The 21,597-nt window shown below is 57.5% G+C and overlaps 2 protein-coding genes across 31 annotated transcripts in view; both read left to right on the top strand.

The window, feature by feature from the left end:
• Nucleotides 1-9,767, top strand: part of CACNA1G (calcium voltage-gated channel subunit alpha1 G) — a 62,277-nt gene extending 52,510 nt beyond the window's left edge. For 16 of the 30 annotated variants that reach the window (XM_079904754.1, XM_079904761.1, XM_079904752.1 and 13 more), the window contains 8 exons: nt 687-820; nt 1,081-1,151; nt 1,285-1,363; nt 1,458-1,579; nt 1,916-2,269; nt 6,932-7,109; nt 7,435-7,604; nt 8,796-9,767. In XM_079904754.1, the coding sequence (XP_079760880.1) occupies nt 687-820; nt 1,081-1,151; nt 1,285-1,363; nt 1,458-1,579; nt 1,916-2,269; nt 6,932-7,109; nt 7,435-7,604; nt 8,796-9,536 (1,849 nt within the window). In that variant the 3' untranslated portion in view covers nt 9,537-9,767. Of the gene's footprint in view, nt 1-686; nt 821-1,080; nt 1,152-1,284; nt 1,364-1,457; nt 1,580-1,915; nt 2,270-3,000; nt 3,145-5,067; nt 5,203-6,931; nt 7,110-7,434; nt 7,605-8,795 lie in introns of all 30 variants that reach the window. The other 14 variants (XM_079904770.1, XM_079904744.1, XM_079904768.1 and 11 more) reach the window with 5 other exon arrangements.
• Nucleotides 9,768-17,115: 7,348 nt separating this feature from the next.
• ABCC3 (ATP binding cassette subfamily C member 3) overlaps nt 17,116-21,597 on the top strand; it is a 43,508-nt gene continuing 39,026 nt past the window's right edge. The window contains exon 1 of the mRNA XM_079904338.1: nt 17,116-17,160. Coding sequence (XP_079760464.1) covers nt 17,131-17,160 — 30 coding nt within the window. The 5' untranslated portion in view covers nt 17,116-17,130. The remainder of the gene's footprint in view (nt 17,161-21,597) is intronic.

The raw sequence follows: 21,597 nt of genomic DNA, 5'->3' as shown, positions 1-21,597 counted from the left end.
AAGAGAGGGGAGGGGAGTAGGGGAGTGGGCGAAAGGGTGTGTTCTCCTGGGGAGATGCCCCGGAGGGTCTAGTGCCTGAAGACCTTTCTTGACTCCGGAGGTTCAGACTGCACTCCAGGGCCTACCCAGGGCTGATGGCGGGCTGGGGGTGGGGGTATATCCAGGGCCTGAGGGATGGGAGGGAAGGGAGGAAGCTTGGCAAGGCAGGGCCTGCAGACACTGACAACTGAAAACCAGTGTGGCTTAGACTGGAGCCAGACTGCCTGGACAGATCTGAATCCTGGCCCCATTACTTAGAAGCGGGTAAGTTTGGGTAAGTTGCTTAATCGCTCTCCGTTTCCTCATCCATAGAATGGGATATAATAGCTGTATCGACATCACAGAGTTGTGAAGATTGTGAGTTCCTATTTGTAAAGTCTTTCAAATAGTGCTTGGCACAGAGCAGATACCATATTAATGCTAGATAAAAAACGAAAAGCAGAGGCCCTCGAGCTAAAGTCCTAGCCCTACCTGTGCCGCCGACCGGCTGTGTGACTAGATAAACCACCGCTTCTCTGCAGGATGGAAAGGCTGGACAGGCTGACCTCCACTCTCCTTTCTGTGGCTGAGAACGTGCCACTCGTGTTGCCACGCCTGCCCCCTCCTCTGCAGTGCCCCCCTCAGGGAGCTGTGTCCTGGGCTTTCAGGTGGAACCAGCTGGACCTGGCCATTGTGCTGCTGTCCATCATGGGCATCACGCTGGAGGAGATCGAGGTCAACGCCTCACTGCCCATCAACCCCACCATCATCCGCATCATGAGGGTGTTGCGTATCGCCCGAGGTCAGTGCCCGGCTGCCTGCCCACCATGGCCACCCTCCCAGGGTGACCTGCCCAGGGGGAGATGGCAGGGCTCAGCTCTGCCTGGCTAGGGATGGGGTGGGTGTGGGCTCCGTGAGCCTTTCTTCCAGCCTCTGCCAGAAGGGAAAGCTGGGAGCTGGGCCGAGGGTGGGGGTGAAGCCACGGCAGCCCGGCCCTGGCTCCACCAGCTGTGTGACCTGGGACCCAGAGGGGCCAGCTCACGACATTGTCCTGTCCTGCAGTTCTAAAGCTGCTGAAGATGGCTGTGGGCATGCGGGCGCTGCTGGACACAGTGATGCAGGCCCTGCCCCAGGTAGCTGGGAGGCGGGGGTGGGTGGGAAGGGTCCTCTCGGGAAGGAGAGGGTGCTCTCCAAAGGGGCGGGGGCTCAGGGAAGCTGGCTGGGAGATCCAGTGGCACCTTTTCCATTTCTTTTCCTCTTTTCCAGGTGGGGAACCTGGGACTTCTCTTCATGTTGTTGTTTTTCATCTTTGCAGCTCTGGGCGTGGAGCTCTTTGGAGACTTGGGTGAGTTGGGGTAGGGAGGGCAGAGGAGCCAGGGCTGGAGACCCAGGAGCTCCCGGACTAACTCGGGCCTCTGTCCCCTTCCCTTCTCCTCCAGAGTGTGACGAGACACACCCCTGCGAGGGCCTGGGCCGCCATGCCACCTTCCGGAACTTTGGCATGGCCTTCCTGACCCTCTTCCGAGTCTCCACAGGTGACAACTGGAATGGCATTATGAAGGTGAGAGCCCACCGCAGCGAGGTCCCTCCCAGGGCTGGCCCGGGCCCCAAGGAGACAGCCCCACCTCTTGGCTCAAGATGAACTGGATGTGAATAAAAGCATGTAACCTTCTGTCCCCCAGGCTGGAACACTCTGGAACTCCCTCTCCCCAGGACATGCTCTGACTCACACTTCCCAGGACGGTGTCTAGTACTCTTCTGCCCACAGGACACCGTCACTCCCTCCTCCTGCCCTTCCTTCTCCCCCTGCAAAGCTCCGTGACACCAGAGACCTGATTTCCCAGGATGGCTCTGTCCGCTGTCCTCACAACCTCACCTTTCTAACCCGCCTCCCCAGGACACCCTCCGGGACTGTGACCAGGAGTCCACCTGCTACAACACGGTCATCTCGCCCATCTACTTCGTGTCCTTCGTGCTGACAGCCCAGTTTGTGCTGGTCAACGTGGTGATCGCTGTGCTGATGAAGCACCTGGAGGAGAGCAACAAGGAGGCCAAGGAGGAGGCCGAACTGGAGGCTGAGCTGGAGCTGGAGATGAAGCCGCTCAGCCCACAGGCCCCCTCGCCGCCGGGCAGCCCCTTCCTCTGGCCTGGGGCCGAGGGCCCCGACAGCCCTGGCAGCCCCAAGCCTGGGGCCCCACAGGCTGCAGCCCATGCTGAAGCAGTCTCCCACTTCTCCCTGGAGCACCCCATGGTGAGCAAACACCCCCTTCGCCTCAAGGGGGTGTGGGACGGAGACCGGTGGCGTGGATGCTCAGCGGCTCGGTGGTTGGGTGGTGTACAGGGAGCGGGCGGCAAGCAGACCCTGGGGCTCGTCCTGAGTCGTCTGACCCCCTGCCTGCATGTGGAGGGGTGAGCAGGCCCCCGCCCAGCCCCAGAGGTGGCTGCCTGCGCTCACAGCGTGGGGCCACCCCGCAAGCCGCTGGCACACGTGCTGGCCCATCCGCCCCGGTGCCTCCCGTTCGGCCCGGGCTCCCCTTCCTGGCTCTTAGGTTCAAGGCTGTTTTCTGTTTCCTTCCTGTTTCTTTCTTACCCTCTCGCCCTGATTTTGCCAAACCTCTTTCCTTCCCCCCCTTTCAACCTGCCTGATTCCATCTCTCAATCTTTTCCCCTGGTCTCTTCTCTTTCCTCCTCCTTCTCCCCCTGTGGGCTCTTCTCATGTTCCATCTCCCATCTCTTCTTCCTCCTCCCACACCTCTCTCTTCCCCACCTTCCACATCCCCTCCTCCTTCTCTGTCTCTTTGTTGTTATTGTTGTGTGTGTGCGTGTGCGTGCGTGTGTGTGTGTACGTGTGTGTGCACGCGTGTGACCTCTTTCTCTCTCTCTGACTCTTCTCAATCCCCTGCCATGACATTTCCCGTTACTGCTCCTCTGACCCCCACGCCCCTGACTCTCTGGCTCCCCTTATGGGCTGGTCCTCCCCAGGACAGACAGCTGTTTGACACCATATCCCTGCTGATCCAGGGCTCCCTGGAGGGGGAGCTGAAGCTGATGGACGAGCTGGCAGGCCCAGGAGGCCCGCCCTCTGCCTTCCCTCCCACCCGCAGCCTGGGCGGCTCCAACCCACAGGTTACTGTGTCCCTGTGCTGTGCCCCTTCTCCTGACTGTGCTGGGCTGTACCACGCTGTGCCATGCTTCTTGGGACGGGGTCGGGGAGGGTGTTTCCTGCCCATTGGGTGTCTGGGGAAAGAACAGCCTCAGGGCCTCAGTTGCGCCTTGGGCCTGGCAGGAGGCAGCCAGGGCTTCTTCAGGCTGAGATCAACCTCTGGAACACATGGTTGGAAGGTAGGAATGCTGAGATTGGACTTCTGAGGGAGAAGGATACTTGGAGGAGGGGTCTGGAGAGGGCAGTTGTAAGAAAGAACCTGGAAGAAAAGAGATGGATGGAGCAGAAGACACGTTGGCAGTGGGACCTTAGGGGGTAGGGGGAGTGAGGTACCAGATCCAGGGGAGAGGTGCTTCGGGGGAGAGTGCAGGTGGCCAGGGGACCCACTGAGGGACATGTCTTAGAACACAGTCTCCTTCTTCTCCGTATCCAGTGCCCTCCCCCTCCCCAGTCCTCTGTTTGGTGGCTTTTTAAGCTAAGGAAACAGCTGGGCATGATGGGTGCTATCCGTAGCCAGTGGCTTCTGACCTGGTCCTGAGAGTGGGTGGAAGGCTCCAGCTGGGAGTGGGTTCCGGGGACCTCGTGTGAAATAGGACTTGGCTTCCTCCCCAAGCCCCGCCCCTTCCCACAGCACCACATACTTTTCTCCCCCAATCCCATTTCACTGCGATCTGCTTTCTGGGGTCCTCTTCCTTCTCCTCTTGGGACCTGTCTGGCCGCCTCTGACCCCCTCCACTTGGAGGTGCACCCCACCAACCCTCCCACTAGGTCAAGGACTGCAGGAGAGCCCCCAGTAGACCCAGAGCGGAAGCAAGGAGACAGGTATCAGCTGGAGGTAGAAAGCCTAGTGTTCCGCGGGCCATGATGGAGGACGGCGCGGGCAAGCCGGTTCCCAGCGCCTGGGACACCCGTAGCCTGATCAGAGAAAGGGATGGCGATCCTCAACTAGGAAGGGACCTCGCCTCTAGGGTTCCTGACCTCTTGTTGGGATTCAGCCTCAGATAGACTATAGGGACCTGAACCTGGCAACGACCTAGAACGATCAGTGGGAAAGCAAGTCCCTTCCCAAGGCCTCCCATCCTGAAGGAAGCTCGTGGGGAAGGGTGCTGGGAGAGAGGAGGGTGTTGAGAAGGTGGCCAGGCAGTCAGCTCATCTGGGAGGCAGGGCCCCGCTCTCCCCCGGGGCCCTGTAGGCACTGAAGTCCGGCTGCAGATCCCAGGTGAGCCAGACAGACGCTGTGGTGGCCCAAGCCAGTGTGCCCAGTTCAGACCAGCGGGAGGAGAGCACCTCCCAGAACCTAAGCTGGAGAGGGCAGGCAGAGGAGGGCCCAGGAGGGGAGACGCCAGAACCTGGGGGGAGGCCGAGTTCTGCCAGGCTTTTGGAAGCAGAGAGAATAGTCAGGAAGCAGTCATCAGATTGGCAGATTTGTCCCCAGCACTGCCCGCCCCCCCCATGCTGCTGTGTCTGTGCTGGGAGCAGAGAGGCGCTTTGCGGACCTTTCTTCATTTTTTTCCTGGATCTTCCCTCGCCCTGCTCCCTCCCTGGGTGGTGGTAGTGTGGGAGGGGCTGTCAAGGTTCCTGGGGCATCTTCAGAACGCGTTTCTGTGTCTCCTGCTTTGTCAGTGTTTGCCCTGGCTCTTCGCTGCCTGCGCAGCCTCTCTGATCAGAGCAGGGGTTTGGGGGGAGGAGGGGAGGCGCTCTCAGTTTACTTGGGAAAGGGGTGGGGAGAGAGAAAGGAGGCCTTTTCTCCTTGCGCTTTGTGACGGGGAGGAGGGGCTCTGTGTGCGCACGCGCGCGTGTGTGTGCGTGTGCGTGTGTGTGCGTGCACACACGAGAATGTGCACTGTCTCTGTTTCTTATGCCTGATCATCTCTCTCCCTGTCTAGATCCCTCTAGCTGAGACGGAGGCTCTGTCTCTGACGTCAGAGATTGTGTCTGAACTGTCCTGCTCTGTAGCTCTGACGGATGACTCTTTGCCTGATGACACTCACACACTCTTACTTAGTGCCCTGGAGAGCAATGTACATACACACAGCCCCCCACTGCTCCCCCTGCCTCCCCAGGGGCCGGGCTGGCTGCAGGGCTCCAGCTCCCTCCCCTCCTCTCACTCTGACACCAGGCCCCACCCAGAGGCAACACTTAGTGCTCTAGGCTTTGCTAGGTCTTTCAGGTTCCCCACGGTGGACAAAGCAATTAGATAAGATTAAATTGGGGCCTTGCCCGGAAGGGCCCAGGGGCAGCAGTTGTGAAAGGGTTAATCCAGACGCCCAGGAGTGGCAGAGCTCAGATCAGAGGTGTTATCAGGCAGCTGACCAAACGGCCTGGCCCGTCTGGAGGCAGAGTTGGTCTCTGTATGTGGAGCCCCGTGCAAGCCAGCCCTCCCCCTCCCTGCACCCCTCCTTCCCACCTCCGCTTCCCCCCTTGCCCCAACATGAGCCATTCACCACCACGTAGTGGGTGAGAGCCACATCTCTGCTGCCACCACCATGCCCTTCTCCACCTGGGGGGCCGCTCCTATCTCCCCGTCACTGTCCCTGTGTGTCCCCACGTCCTGGGGCGATTCTTTGTGTTCTGACAGCTTCTCCACCCTTGCCCGGTTCCCCCGTCCCCATCTGACTGTGGGCAGCCCCCTCCTTCCTGTCTTCCCCCTCCTCTTGGGACTTAAGGAGGGACAGGGGGCCCCTCCTCACAGCGGGGCTCTGTTGGGGCAGGGCCTTGACCTTAGGGGTTCCTGGGGGTCTTGGAGTGGTTGGCAGAAGTGGAGCCTGGGGCTGAGAGAGGAAGTAAAGGATCCAGACTGCTTTCTGACACAGCCATTCTCAGGCCTTCTGGGGCTACTTAACTGGCTGGGCCCACATCGGGACACGAACCTACAGCCTCTCTGAGAGCCAGGAACGGACAAGGTGATGCAGAAATCTCTTGGGAACAAGCCTTGTCTCCCTCCAGCTGGGGTCAAAGGCTGATTATCGCCTTTCTTTGAAATAGATTAAAAAAAAATCCACTCCCATCCCCAGTCTGTCCACGAAGGGAGGACCTGAGCCCATGGTACCCAGGCCTTGCTCCTCACACACCACCTGCCAGAGTCACTGTGTAATTAAAGGGAGGTGGGGAGGGGGCTGAACCAGCTGTGACACACTCTTAGTGTTCAGCCGTCACTCAGCTCACGTGAGCCCCGCCCTTGTCCAGTGCTGGGTGTTGGGGCTGCCTTAGGACTTGGATGGTGAAACAGCCTCTGTTCTGCAGGCAGTCCCGGGGCTGCCTTGTCTCCTGCTCATTAGGAAGGCCCTCCCCTACTCCCCAAGCCCCAGCACAGCGATCGGGATGGGGGGCTGTTGTTAGCTTTTAACTCTCCACTGTGCAGCGTCAGAGACTCTCAATGGGGCCTTGAGAATGAGCTCTTGGGCTGGGGGCTGGGGGCTGGGGGCTGCTCTCCCTCCTTTGGACACCTCACCCCTCTGCCATCCCCTGTGGAAAGCTCCAAGATGATGCAGTATGAATAGTTTTCTGGGGGCAGGGCATCCTCCTACCCCCTTCCTCCCTGTGTATGGGGGGCTCTCCATGTGTCTGTCCCTTCTCCCCGACCACACTCATCCCATCACCATCTTGTCCAGGGAGGGGATGGGGGCCAGGGCCTTGGCCGGGGGGGTGGGGTGGGGGTGGGCTTCTGGTTACTGTTGCCAAGCTCTGCCTCAGTTACCCAATCTGGATGCCCCCTCTTCCTCCCATCTCCCTCCCCTGTTCCCTTTGCAGATGGAGTCCCACACTGAGGAGGTGCCCGTCATGCTGAGACCAGATCTGCTGACTGTGAGGAAGTCTGGGGTCAGCCGAACGCACTCTCTGCCCAATGACAGCTACATGTGCCGGGATGGGAGCACTGCCGAGGGGTCCCTGGGACACAGGGGCTGGGGGCTCCCCAAAGCTCAGTCAGGTACCAAGGCTGGGGGCAGGCCAGCTCGGCTCACACCAGGAGATCCGTCCTTGCTTAAGCCCAGTCCTGTCCTCGGGAAGTAGGGGTACTGAGGCAGACAAAGAGGTCTCTCCTACCCCTGAGGAGCCCCCAGCCTGAAGGGGTCAGCCAGCCCCCCGCTGAGGGAGCCCCCGCCTGAGGGGAGTGGCTTTCAATCCAGGGTGGGGGTTGGGTGGTGAGGGTAGAGGCCCCGGTGGGGAGAGGCCCCGGATGGGAGGGACTCAGGTGGGAGCCAGCACACTGACTCTCCAGTTCTTCTCTCTCCCCCTCCCCCCTCCCCTCACAGGCTCTGTCTTGTCCGTTCACTCCCAGCCAGCAGACACCAGCTACATCCTGCAGCTTCCCAAAGATGCACCCCACCTGCTCCAGCCCCACGGTGCTCCCACGTGGGGCACCATCCCCAAATTGCCCCCACCAGCCCGCTCCCCTCTGGCTCAGAGGCCACTCAGGCGCCAGGTGAGCAGGTGTAGAGGGTGGACACGGACCGGGGCTGGTCTCTCTGCTGGGAATCCTAGGCTGTTGGTGGTGACCAGGGTTGCCACTTTCATTCTCCCAGCAAACATTTATTGTGTGCCAATGATGTGCCAGGCTGAGTTCTAGGTGCCAGGGGCACAGTTCTAGGCAAAGCAGAAGTGGTCTGTGTCCTCTTGGAGTTTGCACCCCACCCTTTGTTTCGCCGAGGAGGCCCGGAGACCAGAGGGGGCCATGGTTGTCCAGGGACACACGTCAGGTTGGAGGTAGAACCTGGTCTCTGGACTCCCTTTCCGTGGCGCAGAGCTGCCTCCCTATTCTCTGTACTTCTAGACCTAGCTAAGGGGCACAAGGCACGTTTTAGATGTCTCCACTTTTGGCCAAGCCCGGCGCCTACCTTCCAGAGCCCACACTCCAGGGGCACAGAGCAGAAGCTCGTGTAGCCAGGTGAGGCTTGTCTGCCCCCACTGTGACGAGGCCACTACCCACGCCATGTGTGCCTCATGTGTGAGGACAGCTACGTGAGGATCTGCTCAATCCAGCACATCTGGGGAGCAGGAACTGTCCTCATCCCTTCTGCAAATATTCGCTGAGCAGCCTCCATGGCCGGGCACCGGGGACATGGACACATGAGACAGCCCCTGCCCTCTGGAGCGCATGGTATAACAGCAGGGACACACACCCCATCAGGTCATTGCAGCAGCAGGTCACAGGGTGCTCACGTGTGTGGTGCAGCAGGGAGCAGAGGAGGAAGGGGTCAGTTTTACTTTGGGGTGAAGAGAGGCGGGTATTACATCACAGGGTACCTGAGCCCATGCAGTCAAGGGATGCTCGCCATTTGGGAAGGGTATGTAAGGCCCAAGAAATAGCCTGTGCAGAGGCTGGGAGGTGTTGTGAGCAACAGCTGGGGAGCAGAGCTGGCCCAGTGCTTTCTTGGATCTGTACAGAGCGATTCCTGCAGGCTGGGGGGTGGGGGTGGGGGCACAGTGGACAACAGAGGTCAGACTGCGTATGACCCGCATCTCCCAACAAGAGCAGATACTGGTACCCCTGCCTAGGGTGGTCCTGCCTGAAACTCCATGGAGCGGGGGAGGAGGGGCTCTCTGACCTGCCAAGTGGGACAGTTCACAGGGGAGAGGAAGCCCCTGGGCTGAGCCCTCGCCCCACCCCATACAGGCAGCAATAAGGACGGATTCCCTGGACGTTCAGGGCCTGGACAGCAGGGAAGACCTGCTGTCAGAGGTGAGCGGGCCCTCCCCGCCGCTGGCCGGGGCCTCCTCCTTCTGGGGCCGCTCCAGCGCCCAGGCGCAGCAGCATTCCCACGGCCAGAGCAAGATCTCGAAGCACATGCCCCCGTCAGCCCCCTGCCCGGGCCCAGAACCCACGTGGAGCAAGGGCCCATCAGAGATCAGAAGCAGCTTAGAGCTGGACACGGAGCTGAGCTGGATTTCGGGAGACCTCCTGCCTGTGGGCAGCCAGGAGGAAGCCCCGTCCCCACGGGACCTGAAGAAGTGCTACAGCGTGGAGGCCCGCAGCTGCCCGCGCCGGCCTGCGTCCTGGCTGGATGCACAGAGGAGGCACTCCATCGCCGTCAGCTGCCTGGACAGTGGCTCCCAGCCCCGCCTGGGCCCTGGCTCCTCTAGCCTCAGGGGTCAGCCTCTTGGGGGACCTGGGAGCCGGCCCAAGAAGAAACTCAGCCCGCCCAGTATCTCCATAGAACCCCCAGAGAGCCAGAGCCAGGGCCCTCGGCCCCCACCCAGCCCTGGTGTCTGCCTCCGCCGGAGGGCTCCATCCAGCGACTCCAAGGAACCCTCGGCCTCCGGCCCTCCCGACAGCATGGCTGCCTCGCCCCCCCCAAAGAAAGACGTGCTGAGTCTCTCTGGTTTATCCTCTGACCCAGCAGACCTGGACCCCTGAGTCCTGCCCTACTCTCCCACTCACCTTTCTCCACTGGGTGCCAAATCGTAGCTCCTCCTCCTGGGCTATACTCCTGAAAAGTTCCATATGGACACCCTCCTCGCCTCAGTGGCCCTGGGCACCGGCAAGCGGAATTTCCAGAGTTGAAAGCAGCAGCCGTGGCCACCCTGCTCCAGGCTGAGAGAGACAGGCCCAGTGGAGCTGAGGTTCCCGACACCAGGAGCTGTTGGGAGAAAGCAATACGTTTGTGCAGAATCTCTATGTATATTCTATTTTATTAAATTAATTGAATCTAGTATTTGCGGGATGTACAACATTTTGTGACTGAAGAGACTTGTTTCCTCCTGCTTTTATGTGTCTCAGAATATTTTTGAGGCGAAGGCGTCTGTCTCTTGGCTATTTTAACCTAAAATAACTAATCTAGTTATATTCCCTCTTCTTGCAAAGCACAAGCTGGGACCGGGAGTGCATTACAGCCCTGGTGGGGGCCCATCTTCAGTGGAGAGCGAGAACCATTTTGGAAACTGTAATGTAACTTATTTTTTCCTTTAACCTCGTCATCATTTTCTCTAGGAGAAAAAAAGAAAAAAATAAGATTTTACAAATGAAATGGAACCTTTTTATATATACATACATACATATCTATATCTATATCTATAATAAAGTAATTTTCCAAAATAAAAAGTTAATCACGGTCCAAAGTAAAAGCAAAAGGGACAGAATTAGGCATTTCCAGATGGCACTGGAGAGAGATTCCTGGAGATGGGGAGTGGGTGGTGGGGAGGGAAGGGTCAGAGCTGCCTCTGTGTGCGTGTGTGCGTGCGCACGCGTGCGTGCGTGCGTGTGTGTGTGTGTGTGTGTGTGTGTGTGTGTGCGCCAGAGAGAGAGAGAGATGCTACACGCCTCTCCCCAGAGGGCTGCAATCTTGCAGCCTGGCCTCCCAGGGTGGAGAGAAACCTCCCAGGGTGGAGAGAAGCCCCTCTGCTGCCTGGCCTCCCGGGGGTAAGGGAGGAGATGAGCAGAGTGTACTCCTGCTTCTGTCAAAGGTTTATCTCTTCCCCTTAGCCAGGCAGCTCTGCGAATGTGAGTGATTCCAGATTAACTCTTATTTCTGCTGACAGCTATCAGCCCCACGGCGAAAGCTGGAAATGGGCATAATGAAGCTGTTTTGGTTAATGGGGCCGACTGAGGCTGGGGGAGGCGCGTCAGCTGCGGCAATGGGGTTTTGTGAGGTGCAGGGAAGGAGGCAAATGCTTCTGGGTTTCCCTTCCTCAGGCTTCAGCCCGGGTGACGTGAGGAGGGCGGGGGGCACTGACCGGTACTGGCACTGCGGGCACTGCCCCATCAAGGCTGCCAAAGGGATTCAGCTATATAAACAGCGAGCTGCTCCCTGCTGAGATGGAGGGGGCCAGGGCCAGGACCTCCCAGTGGAGTTGATAGGGTGGGGCAGCCAGGCTACTGGAGTGGGGAGCTGGCCCCCTGGGGGGTGATGAATGAGCACCATCAAGGAGTTTACACGGTCTGCTGCTGCCTGCCCAGTGGGAGCTCCCAGAGGAGGGAGGGGGCGAAGGCAGCCCAGCAGGCAGAGGGGAGGAAGGGGAGAGGAGGAGGGGCCAGCGGCACAGCCCAGAACCTCCTTTCTGGGCTACCATGGGCAATATTCTTTTGTCTGAAACCCTGGTGCCAAGGGCACCAACCACAGACTCATCCAGTCTGTCCCTGCCAGCTACCCCCAAACATCCACCTCAACCCCACCCCCTTGAACACCCTTACCCCCTTACCCCCAGCACCTTCAAACCCCAGGACGCTTGAAACCTCAAAGGCAGCTTGGGTTTGGAAGCCCTCCCCCACAGCCCCCATCTGAACCTGGGATCCTGGGGAAGTTGGGGGAGGCTACTGGATGGTTGGCCCCGGAAATTTTGTCCCACCCAGTATTTTCTAAGCTGGTGAAAGTTTTTCTAATTGCTCTTTTGGACGGAAATGACACTGCTCCTTGAAGCAAACACCTGGATTTATCCTCTGAGGGTGTGAAATAGCGTGAAAGCTTTTCCTCTGGCCTCCTCGGGTGGGGAGGGGAGGGTGCAGTAGGAACTGCCTTCCTTAAAAAAAAAAACGAAAGAAAAGCAAATCTACACAAAATTCCTAGAGTTGTGTCACCTGGGTCTGCAGATTAAGCTTTTATATTTTGGTAACGTTCTGTAGCTGTCTATTCCTTAATGAGGGTAGGAAATTTGGAGAGGATGCTCTGGGGTCTTTTTTTTCGTCTAATGGTTAGAGGACTCTGGGTCAAGGTGAAGCCGGAGAACTGGGCTGCTACCCGCTCCCCTCCACCCCAGACTTTCCAACCACCCTCTGCCCTGAGGACTCCTCAGAGGAGTGGATATGTGGATATCTGAGGGGAGAGAATTGCGGCCTCTCCACCAAAAATGTAAAATCTTTATCAATGATGGAAGCTGTTGTGTCTCATTAAAAGGGTTTTGAAGTGGAAATAATAATCTCATTAACAGTAGTAATAATAACAAGGATACTAACCTCATGATGCTTGTCTGGATGGTTATTTGATTCTGCTCTAGGATACATCAGCGGTGGGGAGTGAAGGCATCTGAAGGAGGCTGGGGTGGAGGCAGCAGGTCTTGGATTAGGGCCTCCAGGACAGGGCTGGCACTGGCCGGGAGCTTCAGGGATGTGGGGGCTTTTGGAGGTAAGAACATCTACGCTGCACTTCTGCTCTCAGCCTCCTCCTTGTGGGTTCAGAGGGAACTGTGTTAACAGCTGCAGGCCCCCACCTCGGGCTTGCCTGTTTCTGCTTCCTCCACCTCAAGACTCCAGGAAAAGGTCTATCTGGGGGCGGGGGGACTAGGAAGCGGAGCGAGCAGAGCAGGTGCTAAAAACAAATCTGAGGCTCGTCTGCAGTATCTCCCTTATTTCTCACAATACCCTAGCAAGGGAAGTACCACGGCTATCATCTTCCCATGATGCAATGGGTTCAGATAGATTAAGTGACTTTGCCCAAGATCACACAGCCAGGAAATGGTGGAGCTGAGCTTTGAATCTTGACCTGGCCAACCGCCAGACAGCTGGCCTCACACTACCCCAGCCTCTTTTCCATTGTGGAAGGAATGGGACATGGTGTTAGGAGTCCTGATCACAAAACGACTTGCCAAGGAGGACTTTTCCAAAGCAGTCACATTTGTGTTCATGGAAATGTGCTCCTGAGCTCCCAGTTTGGTGTCCTCGGAGGCTTAGAGGAGCCCATATTGTGTGGAGACAGGCTTGAGCACAAGAGAAGGTGTCCCTCAGCTCCAGGTGCTTGACCAAGAGATGGCCAAGTCTGACTCTGCAATTACCAAGTTTCCCAGGCACCATCTTTCCCTGGCAAAATGCTGCCCTTGAACCTCAAAGCACCTGCTCTCCTTCTCCTCCTCCCACCCCCTCCCTTATTTCTTTCTGTCCTCTCCCCTGCCCCACCCAGACCTCTCTCACTTTTCAAACATTTTCGCCTCCATAGTCACCCCTAATCCCCACCCATCACAGCCCAGTGCCCCATGACCTCCTCTCACCTTTCCTGTGGGGGGTGGGGGGGGGGAGGTGGGTGGAGAGCTGGCAACAGCAGTGCAGTGAGGGCATCAAACACCAGGTGGCAGCAACAAGGCACCTTCACCTGGTGCCACCCTGGTGCCCCTTCTGTAGAGGGACCTAGCCGGGGAGAGGACACCAACACTGATGGACACCTTCTGCAGACAGGTGCTGTGTGCAGCCCCCGTAGAAGGAAACAGGCTTGCAGAGCCCAGTGAAGGACTCATCTGTGTGTGGGGAATCCCATCCATTGGAGTGCTGAGCCCATGGTGCCCAGTGATCCCAGCCCACAGCCAGTGGACCCAGGACTAATCCAGGACAGTGGTTGCCAGGAGAGGAATTACCTCTCAAAAGCGAATTTAGTTGTGGGCTGGCACCCTGCTCTGAGGACACGGCAAGACAGGCCAAGGAGGTGATTGCTCCAGCAAGCATCGATGAGGGAATTCTGCTAAGAACTTCAGAATTCTGTGTGTCTTAGCACTGGTCCAGGTGTGGGAGATGCTGACCGTGGCCCACGGAGCTAATTAACTGGTCCAGGTGTGGGAGATGCTGGCCGTGGCCCACGGTGCTAATTAATTCTTCTTGCTTTGAAAACTCCTGAAGCAGGCACGGCAGCCAGTGCTCACACACCTGCCAAATCAGATCAAAGCGCAGATTGGGGGCAGGGGGCAGCCTTGCAGAGGCCACAGGTGGGGCCGATGTAGGCCCCACCAGGCTGGGGTCTGGAGGAAAGAGGCCCCGCCCCACGGCATAAGAGGAGAGAGCTGCCGTTTGAGAGCTGGGGGCCGCTTTGGAGCTACTCCAGACCTTCAAGGAGCCGTGGGGTAAAAGGAGCCAGGAGGTGAGTGGAGGGGAGAGCCAGCAGCCTTCACTGTTCCACACCCTTCCCCCGTCCTGTCAGTTCCCACCTGACTCTCCCCATTTGCAGCATTTCCTGTCCCTGGGTCTCCCTGACCCCCACTTGCTCTGCTTTCTTCTCTCTGCTGTCATTCCTGCTCGAAACTGTAGCTTGCAATTATCTTATCTTTCCATCTTTCTGCCAGGAAACTCATGATGCTGAGTTCCCCGGGGATGTTCACTGGCAGGGGAGAGGCAGCACAGTCTGTGTGCGTCCTGTGTGGAGCTGCAGTCATTCGAGGAGAGAGGATGGGGCTGGGATCATTAAAGCTGGGGGATGTCAGTTGCCGGCCAACCCACAGGTCTTTATGGCTCCTCTCAGGACCCTCAAGCTGGAAACGTCTTTGTTCTGAAAACTCAAAAGCAGAGTGGACAGTGCCCACTGCTGGGACTGTACCTAATGCTACAGTGGCCTTGCTACTTATGACCTCTTCTAAGGACACAGGATGCTTGTTTAGTCAGTCAACAAACATTTTCTAAAGACCAACTTTGCCAGGCACTGTCCTGGGTGCTGAGGATACAGTGATAAACAAGATTGTCCTTAAGATGGTCCCTATCCTTAAGAGGTTTGCAGTCTTTTGGGGGAGATAAGCAAGACAATCAGTGACAGAGTACAGGGAGGGAGGGAGGGCTGTGCAGAGGAAGGGCCCCTAGCCCAGGACTGGGGTGGGGGAGGTTCAAGGAGGGCTTGGGGGAGGGGGGTTTGAGTAAAATCCTCAAGAATGAGTAGCGTTTGTCAGGTGCAGAAAGGGAGGTGAGGCACAGGGAGGAGAGTACGCCAAGCAGTCTTGAGAGGGGCGGGGCATGAGTGCAACAGCTAAGGATACAGGAAATGCATCCTGCCCTGAGGATGCATGGAGATAGCCCAGCCTTCAGAGACACGGAGCTCATCCTGCCTCTGCCAGGATAAGACAACTCAGGGCCTCACTTTTCTTGCTCTGTTGAGAACAACCAAAACCGTAATGTCCTAGGAATAGCGTAGTTGTCATTCAACGGCTGTGTGAAAGGGGCCACATTCCGCGAGGGGCCGGGAAGGACAAACTCCCAATGAGTGCCTCAAGAGAGACGAGACGGGAGGAGGCGAGGATTGCCAGGTCTCCCACCACGATCTCGGAGGTTCCCACCCAATGTCGCAGGCTTGGGCGTGGCTCTCCGGTAGCAAGATGAGAAGGCTGGGGCCAAAGAGGAAGGTGCTGCAGCCACAATGCTGAAGACAGGACCCAAGCGTCCTAGCCCCAGACTCGAGGAAGGGTTAGTGGAAGATTCCCAGCTGCTCCCCATAGAAGCCTAGATCAGCAGGGCAGGAAGAGACCTTAGATGGCATCTTGTCCAAGTTGCTCAAGAAAATGAGTCCCAGGGACATCAAGAGGCTCGTCACACAGTATACTAAGGTTCTCCCCAAAGTGTGGGGGGGCGTTGGAGGTGACTCAGTCAATCCTTGCCCTCAGGAACTTCACAGACTGGCAGAGAAGACAGATTCTTCGCAACTAAATATAACCCAAGACACACTGCTACAAGAGTGTGAAAGCTCTATAGAGTCTGGCTCAGAGACGGAGGGGGCTGGGAGACTGGGTGAGTGGAGGGCAGGGGTGCAGACAAAGGGCTGAGAGGATTGCCCAGTGGTGGGGGAGAAGCCCCCAGTCCACTGCCTGCGGAAGGGAGAGCCTTGTCTACCCTGCTCCCACCCCCACCTCATGCCGGGCTCAGATCTCTGCTCTGATAGCCCATGGCTGAAGAGACTTCCTTCCGGTGACTTCCTGCCTGCCCAGAGGGACAGGAGATGGCTTCTGCTTCTGTGCTATCTTCCTGGCACCCACCCACACCGGCTGCTGAGCAGCCAAGCAGGAAAACGCATTGTTTTAAGAACGAGGGCGGGGAAGGGATCACCTGGGCAGACCCTGCAGACAAGAACAAGGTCGGGAGGCAAGGGCAGAGGAGAGCTGGGCCGGGGGAAGGGGTGCCGGAGGAACGGGGGATTCCTTCTCAACCTCAAGAGGGGTGGTGAACTGGCTTCTGGGATCCCTTTAGGGAAAAGAGGATGACTGGGGGAGTGGAAAATGGAGGGAGGGAGGGAGCGGTCCCAGCATGGCCAAGCTGTGGCAAGCAGGAGAAGGAGGCCATTGACCCCAAAGCCGTGTTACTGATGCTGGATGTGGAGACTCAGTCTCAGGAGGAATGTGCTAATGTGGGGCCTTTCCTGGGGCCTCACCTGCCCATCCCCCACCCTTACCAGGCTGAAGTGGAGGAAACCAACGCAAGGTGGATGCCTACTGAATGTGCCAGGAGATACGCCTGCTGCTTTACGTACCTTTCCCATTCAATCCTCAGAGCAACCCTGTGACATAGGTACTATGATTATGCCTGTTTTACAGATATGGAAGTGGAGGCAGAGAGTGGTACTGGAGCAGCAGGTACAAAATCAGGGAGGGACAGAACCACAGGCAGGCAGCAGTTTAAGAGGATCATGGGAAGCCACCATCTGGATGATGCTGGGACCCCCTCCCATCCCCCCTCCTTAGGTGTACACACACACACACACACACACACACACACACACACACACACGCACTTTCTGTGTTGGTGTCTGCCAGTTCCCGGACAACTTGTGGGGCAGAGGTAGCCTCTGGATTTTCTGGGCACACAGCTCTTCCCATTTCACAGATGGGGAGACTGACATTCAGAGATGAACGTGACAAGGATTTATTCACGGAGGGAGTCTTGCTAAGTCCCTTTTCATGTCCCTAGACTCCTGGGGGCCACCCGCCCCCCACTCCCCGCAGAGTCGTGCGCGGTGGGAAGCGGGGTGTGTCCCTTGTAAACAGACCCTGCTCCAGCCCTATCAGCCTCATCTTTCCGGGGCATCTCTCCGGCGCGGCCCAGTGGCCACCCGAAGGGCTTGTCACTGTGTCAATGGCCCGCCGCCACTGTCCCAAAATCCGTCCGGGAACCGCAGTTTCTTAGAGGCGCTGTCTCAATTCGACCCAAAGGGCCTGGGGGAAGGGCTTGGAGGGGCGGGCCGGGGCGGAGGGCGGGGCTGGAGGCGGCTCTGGGCGGGGTCTAGGTCTGTCCCCCGGGCTGGTAGAGACCGTGCTCGCTGTCCTCGCGGCCGAGCTCCGGCCCCATGGATGCTCTGTGCGGCTCCAAGTTCTGGGTAAGGAGGTGTCCCGGTACTGAAGGCGCGCACCGGCGAGCCCTTAGACAGACCCGGGGAGGGGGCGATGTGATGCCAGGAGGGGGCCTGGTGGCGCCGCCCAGAGCCAGGTCCCTAGTGGCCTTCAGGACCTGCCCTGTCCTCCCCAGCCACGTGGGAGAGCCTGGGAAAGCCAAGTACTAGGCTCCTGGAGGGCTTGGTGGGTGGCACCCTGAATTCAGAAGGTGCCCGCACTTGCCGCCTCACCGCAGTCCCTGTCTGGGGCTGGCCGCAGGGTGCAGAAGTGGCATTTCCCCATTACTAGATCCTGATGATACTTCAGCGCCTGCCCCGTAGACTAGGACTTGGATGCCCACTCCCACAGCCGGTCAACCAGGTGCTTTGGGAGCCTGGCTCCACTGGGCTTCCCCCTTCTTAAACGGTTCCTGCCTGCTTGGGAGAGGTTCCTTCTTTCCTCTGGGCAAGAGCCACCAGAGAGGAGGTGATCCTCACTGCACCAGCCTCAGGAAGGAGAGGCAGACCTCACTCTGCAGGCAGGCCCTTACAGGTATAGGATAGCAGGATTTCCTGGTCCCACCCTCTCCGTTTACAGATGGGGAAGGCGAGGCCTAGAGACTTGCTCAAAGTCAGCCAGTTAGAGGAGCGCAGAGCTGGGATAGAAAAGCAGGCCTTTTCACGCACACGCCAAGTCCCTCCTAAGACATCAGGCTACTTTTCAGGCTGCTGAGTCCAGACCCCCAGCATAGTGAGTGCGGTCCATGCAGACAGCGCAAGAGCTTCCTACAGCCTTCAGAATCTACTCACAGCAGCTCCCGTGACCATCACTGCAGCTCTGGGAGGCAAGTGGTGGTGCGTCTCCATTTCACAGATGAGCTCAGATTCAAGGGGCTTGTCGGTGATCGTCCGGGGGCTGCCCAGCATAGGCTGGTCTCAAATCCAGGGCCTCAGAATCCCAATCTCTACATCTTTTTGCCATTTCAAGTATTTGTACATATGTGCTTGGTGTTGTGTGTGCCCAGTGTGTGTTACCCATGGGTGGGTGCTTGTGTGGCTGTGTGTGCATGTGTGTGTGCCCATGTGTGTACATAAGTGTGTGTATACAGTCAGGAACCCCACTCTTGGGCTGTGTTTGGGCTGTACTGAGGGGGGTTACATGAATTTTTGAAATGTGGGGCAATGGAATACCTGTAAAAAATATCTTTGGGGATCTCTTTTTTTTTTTTTTTTGCTGTACGCGGGCCTCTCACTGTTGTGGCCTCTCCCGTTGCGGAGCACAGACTCCGGACGCGCAGGCCCAGCGGCCATGGCTCACTGGCCCAGCCGCTCCGCGGCATGTGGGATCTTCCCGGACCAGGGCACGAACCCGTGTCCCCTGCACCGGCAGGCGGACTCTCAACCACTGCGCCACCAGGGAAGCCCAGGGATCTCTGTTATTCTCTGGGTCACTAAATGGTTAATCAGAGATGGTGCAACTTCTCTGAGGCTGCCCTTGTCGCCACAGGAGCCCCGTCTGTCATCCAGCCTGGCCTGGTCACATGCTGCCAGCGTCCAGAGTTTGTCCCTTTGGCTCAAGAGTAGACTTCCTCTCACTGCCACCTGAGCCTGGCTGATGTGGCTACAGCGTGGTCACAGTGTCCGAGGTGGTCAGGCGCAGGACTTGTAAATTAAGGGGGCAGATGTGCCCAAGCCTCAAGTGCAAGGGCCCCCTGTTCCTGGGTGGACAGTTAACCCTGAGAGCTTAGGACTGTCCAGGGACAGGCTTCGAGGGACCGGGAGTTGGGGAACTCAGGACTCCCTCCCTGTTCTCTGCTTAGAGATCCTTTGGTTCTACCCTTCCATGATACTGTGGAATCGAGTGTCAGAGCTTGGGGGCTTGGAGCAGCTGGCCCTGCCCCTCATCACAGAGCTGGGGAAACTGAAGGAATGGACTTGTCAAGGTCACATGACAATCAGCTACGGAGTGCTGGACTGGGAAACAGGACCCTGAGGTATGGCTCCAACTTTGCCAGTGCCTGACTGTGAACATCTGGGCTTCCGGACTCCCCGAGCCTGAACTTCCTGTTGCTCAAGAGCTGTGTGTCCCTCCTCGGAGAACCTCAGGGTCCATGGGAGGCTCGGCTATGTTAGGTCCAAGGGATGACTGTCTACCGTGGATACCTCAAATGACAAGGGAACTGACCACTCCTCTTCCCGACCTCAACGTCTAAGCACCTTCCATCTTCCACATTATCTTCTTGGCTCCTGAAAGCTGTTCCAGGCTGTACCCAGTGTGGCTGGTGACTGGAGGTGGAGTGGGAAGAAACCAGGAAGGTTCCCAGCTCATCCTCTGAGGGTTTGCAGAGCTGAAACAAGGGAGGCAGGGTCTGAAGCCCAGAGGCTGGAGCTATAACTTTAGCTCTAACTCAGTTACCCCAAAGGCCTGGAGTTCAGGGCTACTCATTGCTGCTGTGCTAGTTTGCGTCTCTTTTTCATTGTATATTATTCAGGTATACTTGGCCCTGAACCTTTTATCTTAGGGGCCTGTGGGTGACCCACCTTGTTGGAAGTAGTTCAGGGAAGCCAGGAGATACCTGAGCCAAGGGTGAAAAGGTAGGGGAGGGGGACATGATTCAGGCCCCTCTGGGCCACTCGTTTACTCTATCAAGCCTTTTTTTTTTTTTAATTTATTTATTTTTGGCTGCGTTGCTGTGCGTGGGCTTTCTCTAGTTGCGGCGAGCGGGGGCTACTCTTCGTTGCGGTGCACAGGCTTCTCATTGCAGTGTCTTCTCTTGTTGTGGAACACAGGCTCTAGGCGCGCGGGCTTCAGTAGTCGTGGCTCATGGGCTCTAGAGTGCAGGCTCAGTAGTTGTGATGCATGGGCTCAGTAGTTGTGGCACGCAGTCTCAGTAGTTGTGGCGCACGGGCTTAGTTGCTCCGCGGCATGTGGGATCTTCCTGAACCAGGGCTTGAACCCGTGTCCCCTGCATTGGCAGGTGGATTCTTAACCACTGCGCCACGAGGGAAGTCCCTACCAAGGCTTTTTTGCTAGCTCATCTTCACAGCCTCAGTTTTTCCATCTGTGAAATGGGGAAATAACCCATCTCTTAACTACCTCACAAGACTGTTGTGGAGATCAAATAAGATAGGGAATGTGAAATGATTTGAGAACTTAAAACTCTCTGTTGGTGACAGGTCATGATATTCCTGGGAAGAGGAATAAAGAGAAAGAGATATGAGGTTAGAAGGAGGTGTTAGGTTTGGGAAGACCTACAAAAAAGGGGCTGGCATGGCTGTTGGGCCATGGGCTCCCATTTCAGCTGTTTGCTGGGGAATTTGTGTCTAAATCCACCCACCTCAGCCCCAGCTAAATGTGAGGGCAGGAGCCCCAGGGGACCCATGGACATGCACACACACACACTGTGTACTGAGTGAGTGACTTATCCTTTCTTTGACTCTCTCTCTTACCTCTACCCACTTTGGGGTGGAATACCAACATCTCTGATTATGCTTGGGAGTTTCATGGGAAATAAATTGCAAGAGAATGAACTGTGATCAAACAGCCCAGCCATCATGGAGCCAGAGATGCCTCTAGAACAAAGAAGTTGGAAGTGTCCCTTTGCTGCACCTCATTGCCCCCTGCCTGGAGGATTACTCCGTTCTGAGCAATGGAGTTGGGCAGCACCAGTGGTGAAGAGAGTTCACAGAGGAAGGGCCTGGGGCTGTTTGCCCTCGGGAGGTCTTGACCTGTTTGCAGAATTAGTTTTCATCTGACGGGCTCCAGGAAGTTCCTGGGAGGCTGACTCGGCTCAGAAATCCAAAGGTCCTAACCAAAAAACTGGCAGAGGCAGGGCCCCTGAGGTTAGGCCGGTGGGTAGGAGGCAGACACCCCTCAGCCTCCTGGACACCAAACCCCACCCCCACCAGGAACCCAGTCCTCCCTGCCAGGCCAGGACCACTAGAATCCCTTCTCTCCATCCCATCTGGGGCAACAAAGCTGGTGCTAGACCACTTTGAGCCTCTGAGCTTCTGGCTTCTGGAAGAAAGATTTTGTCCCTTGTGGCCTTAGGCTGACCTCTCCCAAGCCCTACTGCTCCCCGACTGCCCTGGACCTGGTCTGGAGGGCTGGAGACTTAGGAAAGGAAGTGAGTCAAGGAAGTGGCATTTGGGAGGGCACTTTGCCAAGCCCGCCTGCTGGTCCCCTGACCAGGAAATGGTCTTGGAGCGTGGGGCCAGCCAGGGAGGGAGATCCCAGCGGGGCCTGCCAGCTGACCCGCCCAGGAGGCAGGATCAGAGCACCTGAGTTGTGTCCACCTCTCCCTGGTGTGGCTGTCCCAGGGGCAACAGGTGCAGCAGGATCCTGAGAGAGGGGGTGAGACTTGGATGTGCCACTGCTGTGTGATGGGGCCCCTCCCCTGCCCCACCTGGAGCTGTTCCTGTTTCCAGTGCTGGGGCCAGGTG

Source organism: Stenella coeruleoalba (genome assembly GCF_951394435.1).
Source record: "Stenella coeruleoalba genome assembly, chromosome: 19".
Lineage (NCBI taxonomy): Eukaryota > Metazoa > Chordata > Mammalia > Artiodactyla > Delphinidae > Stenella > Stenella coeruleoalba.
The sequence above is the reverse complement of the archived record's forward strand: the minus strand, read 5'-3'. Positions and strand labels throughout refer to the sequence as shown.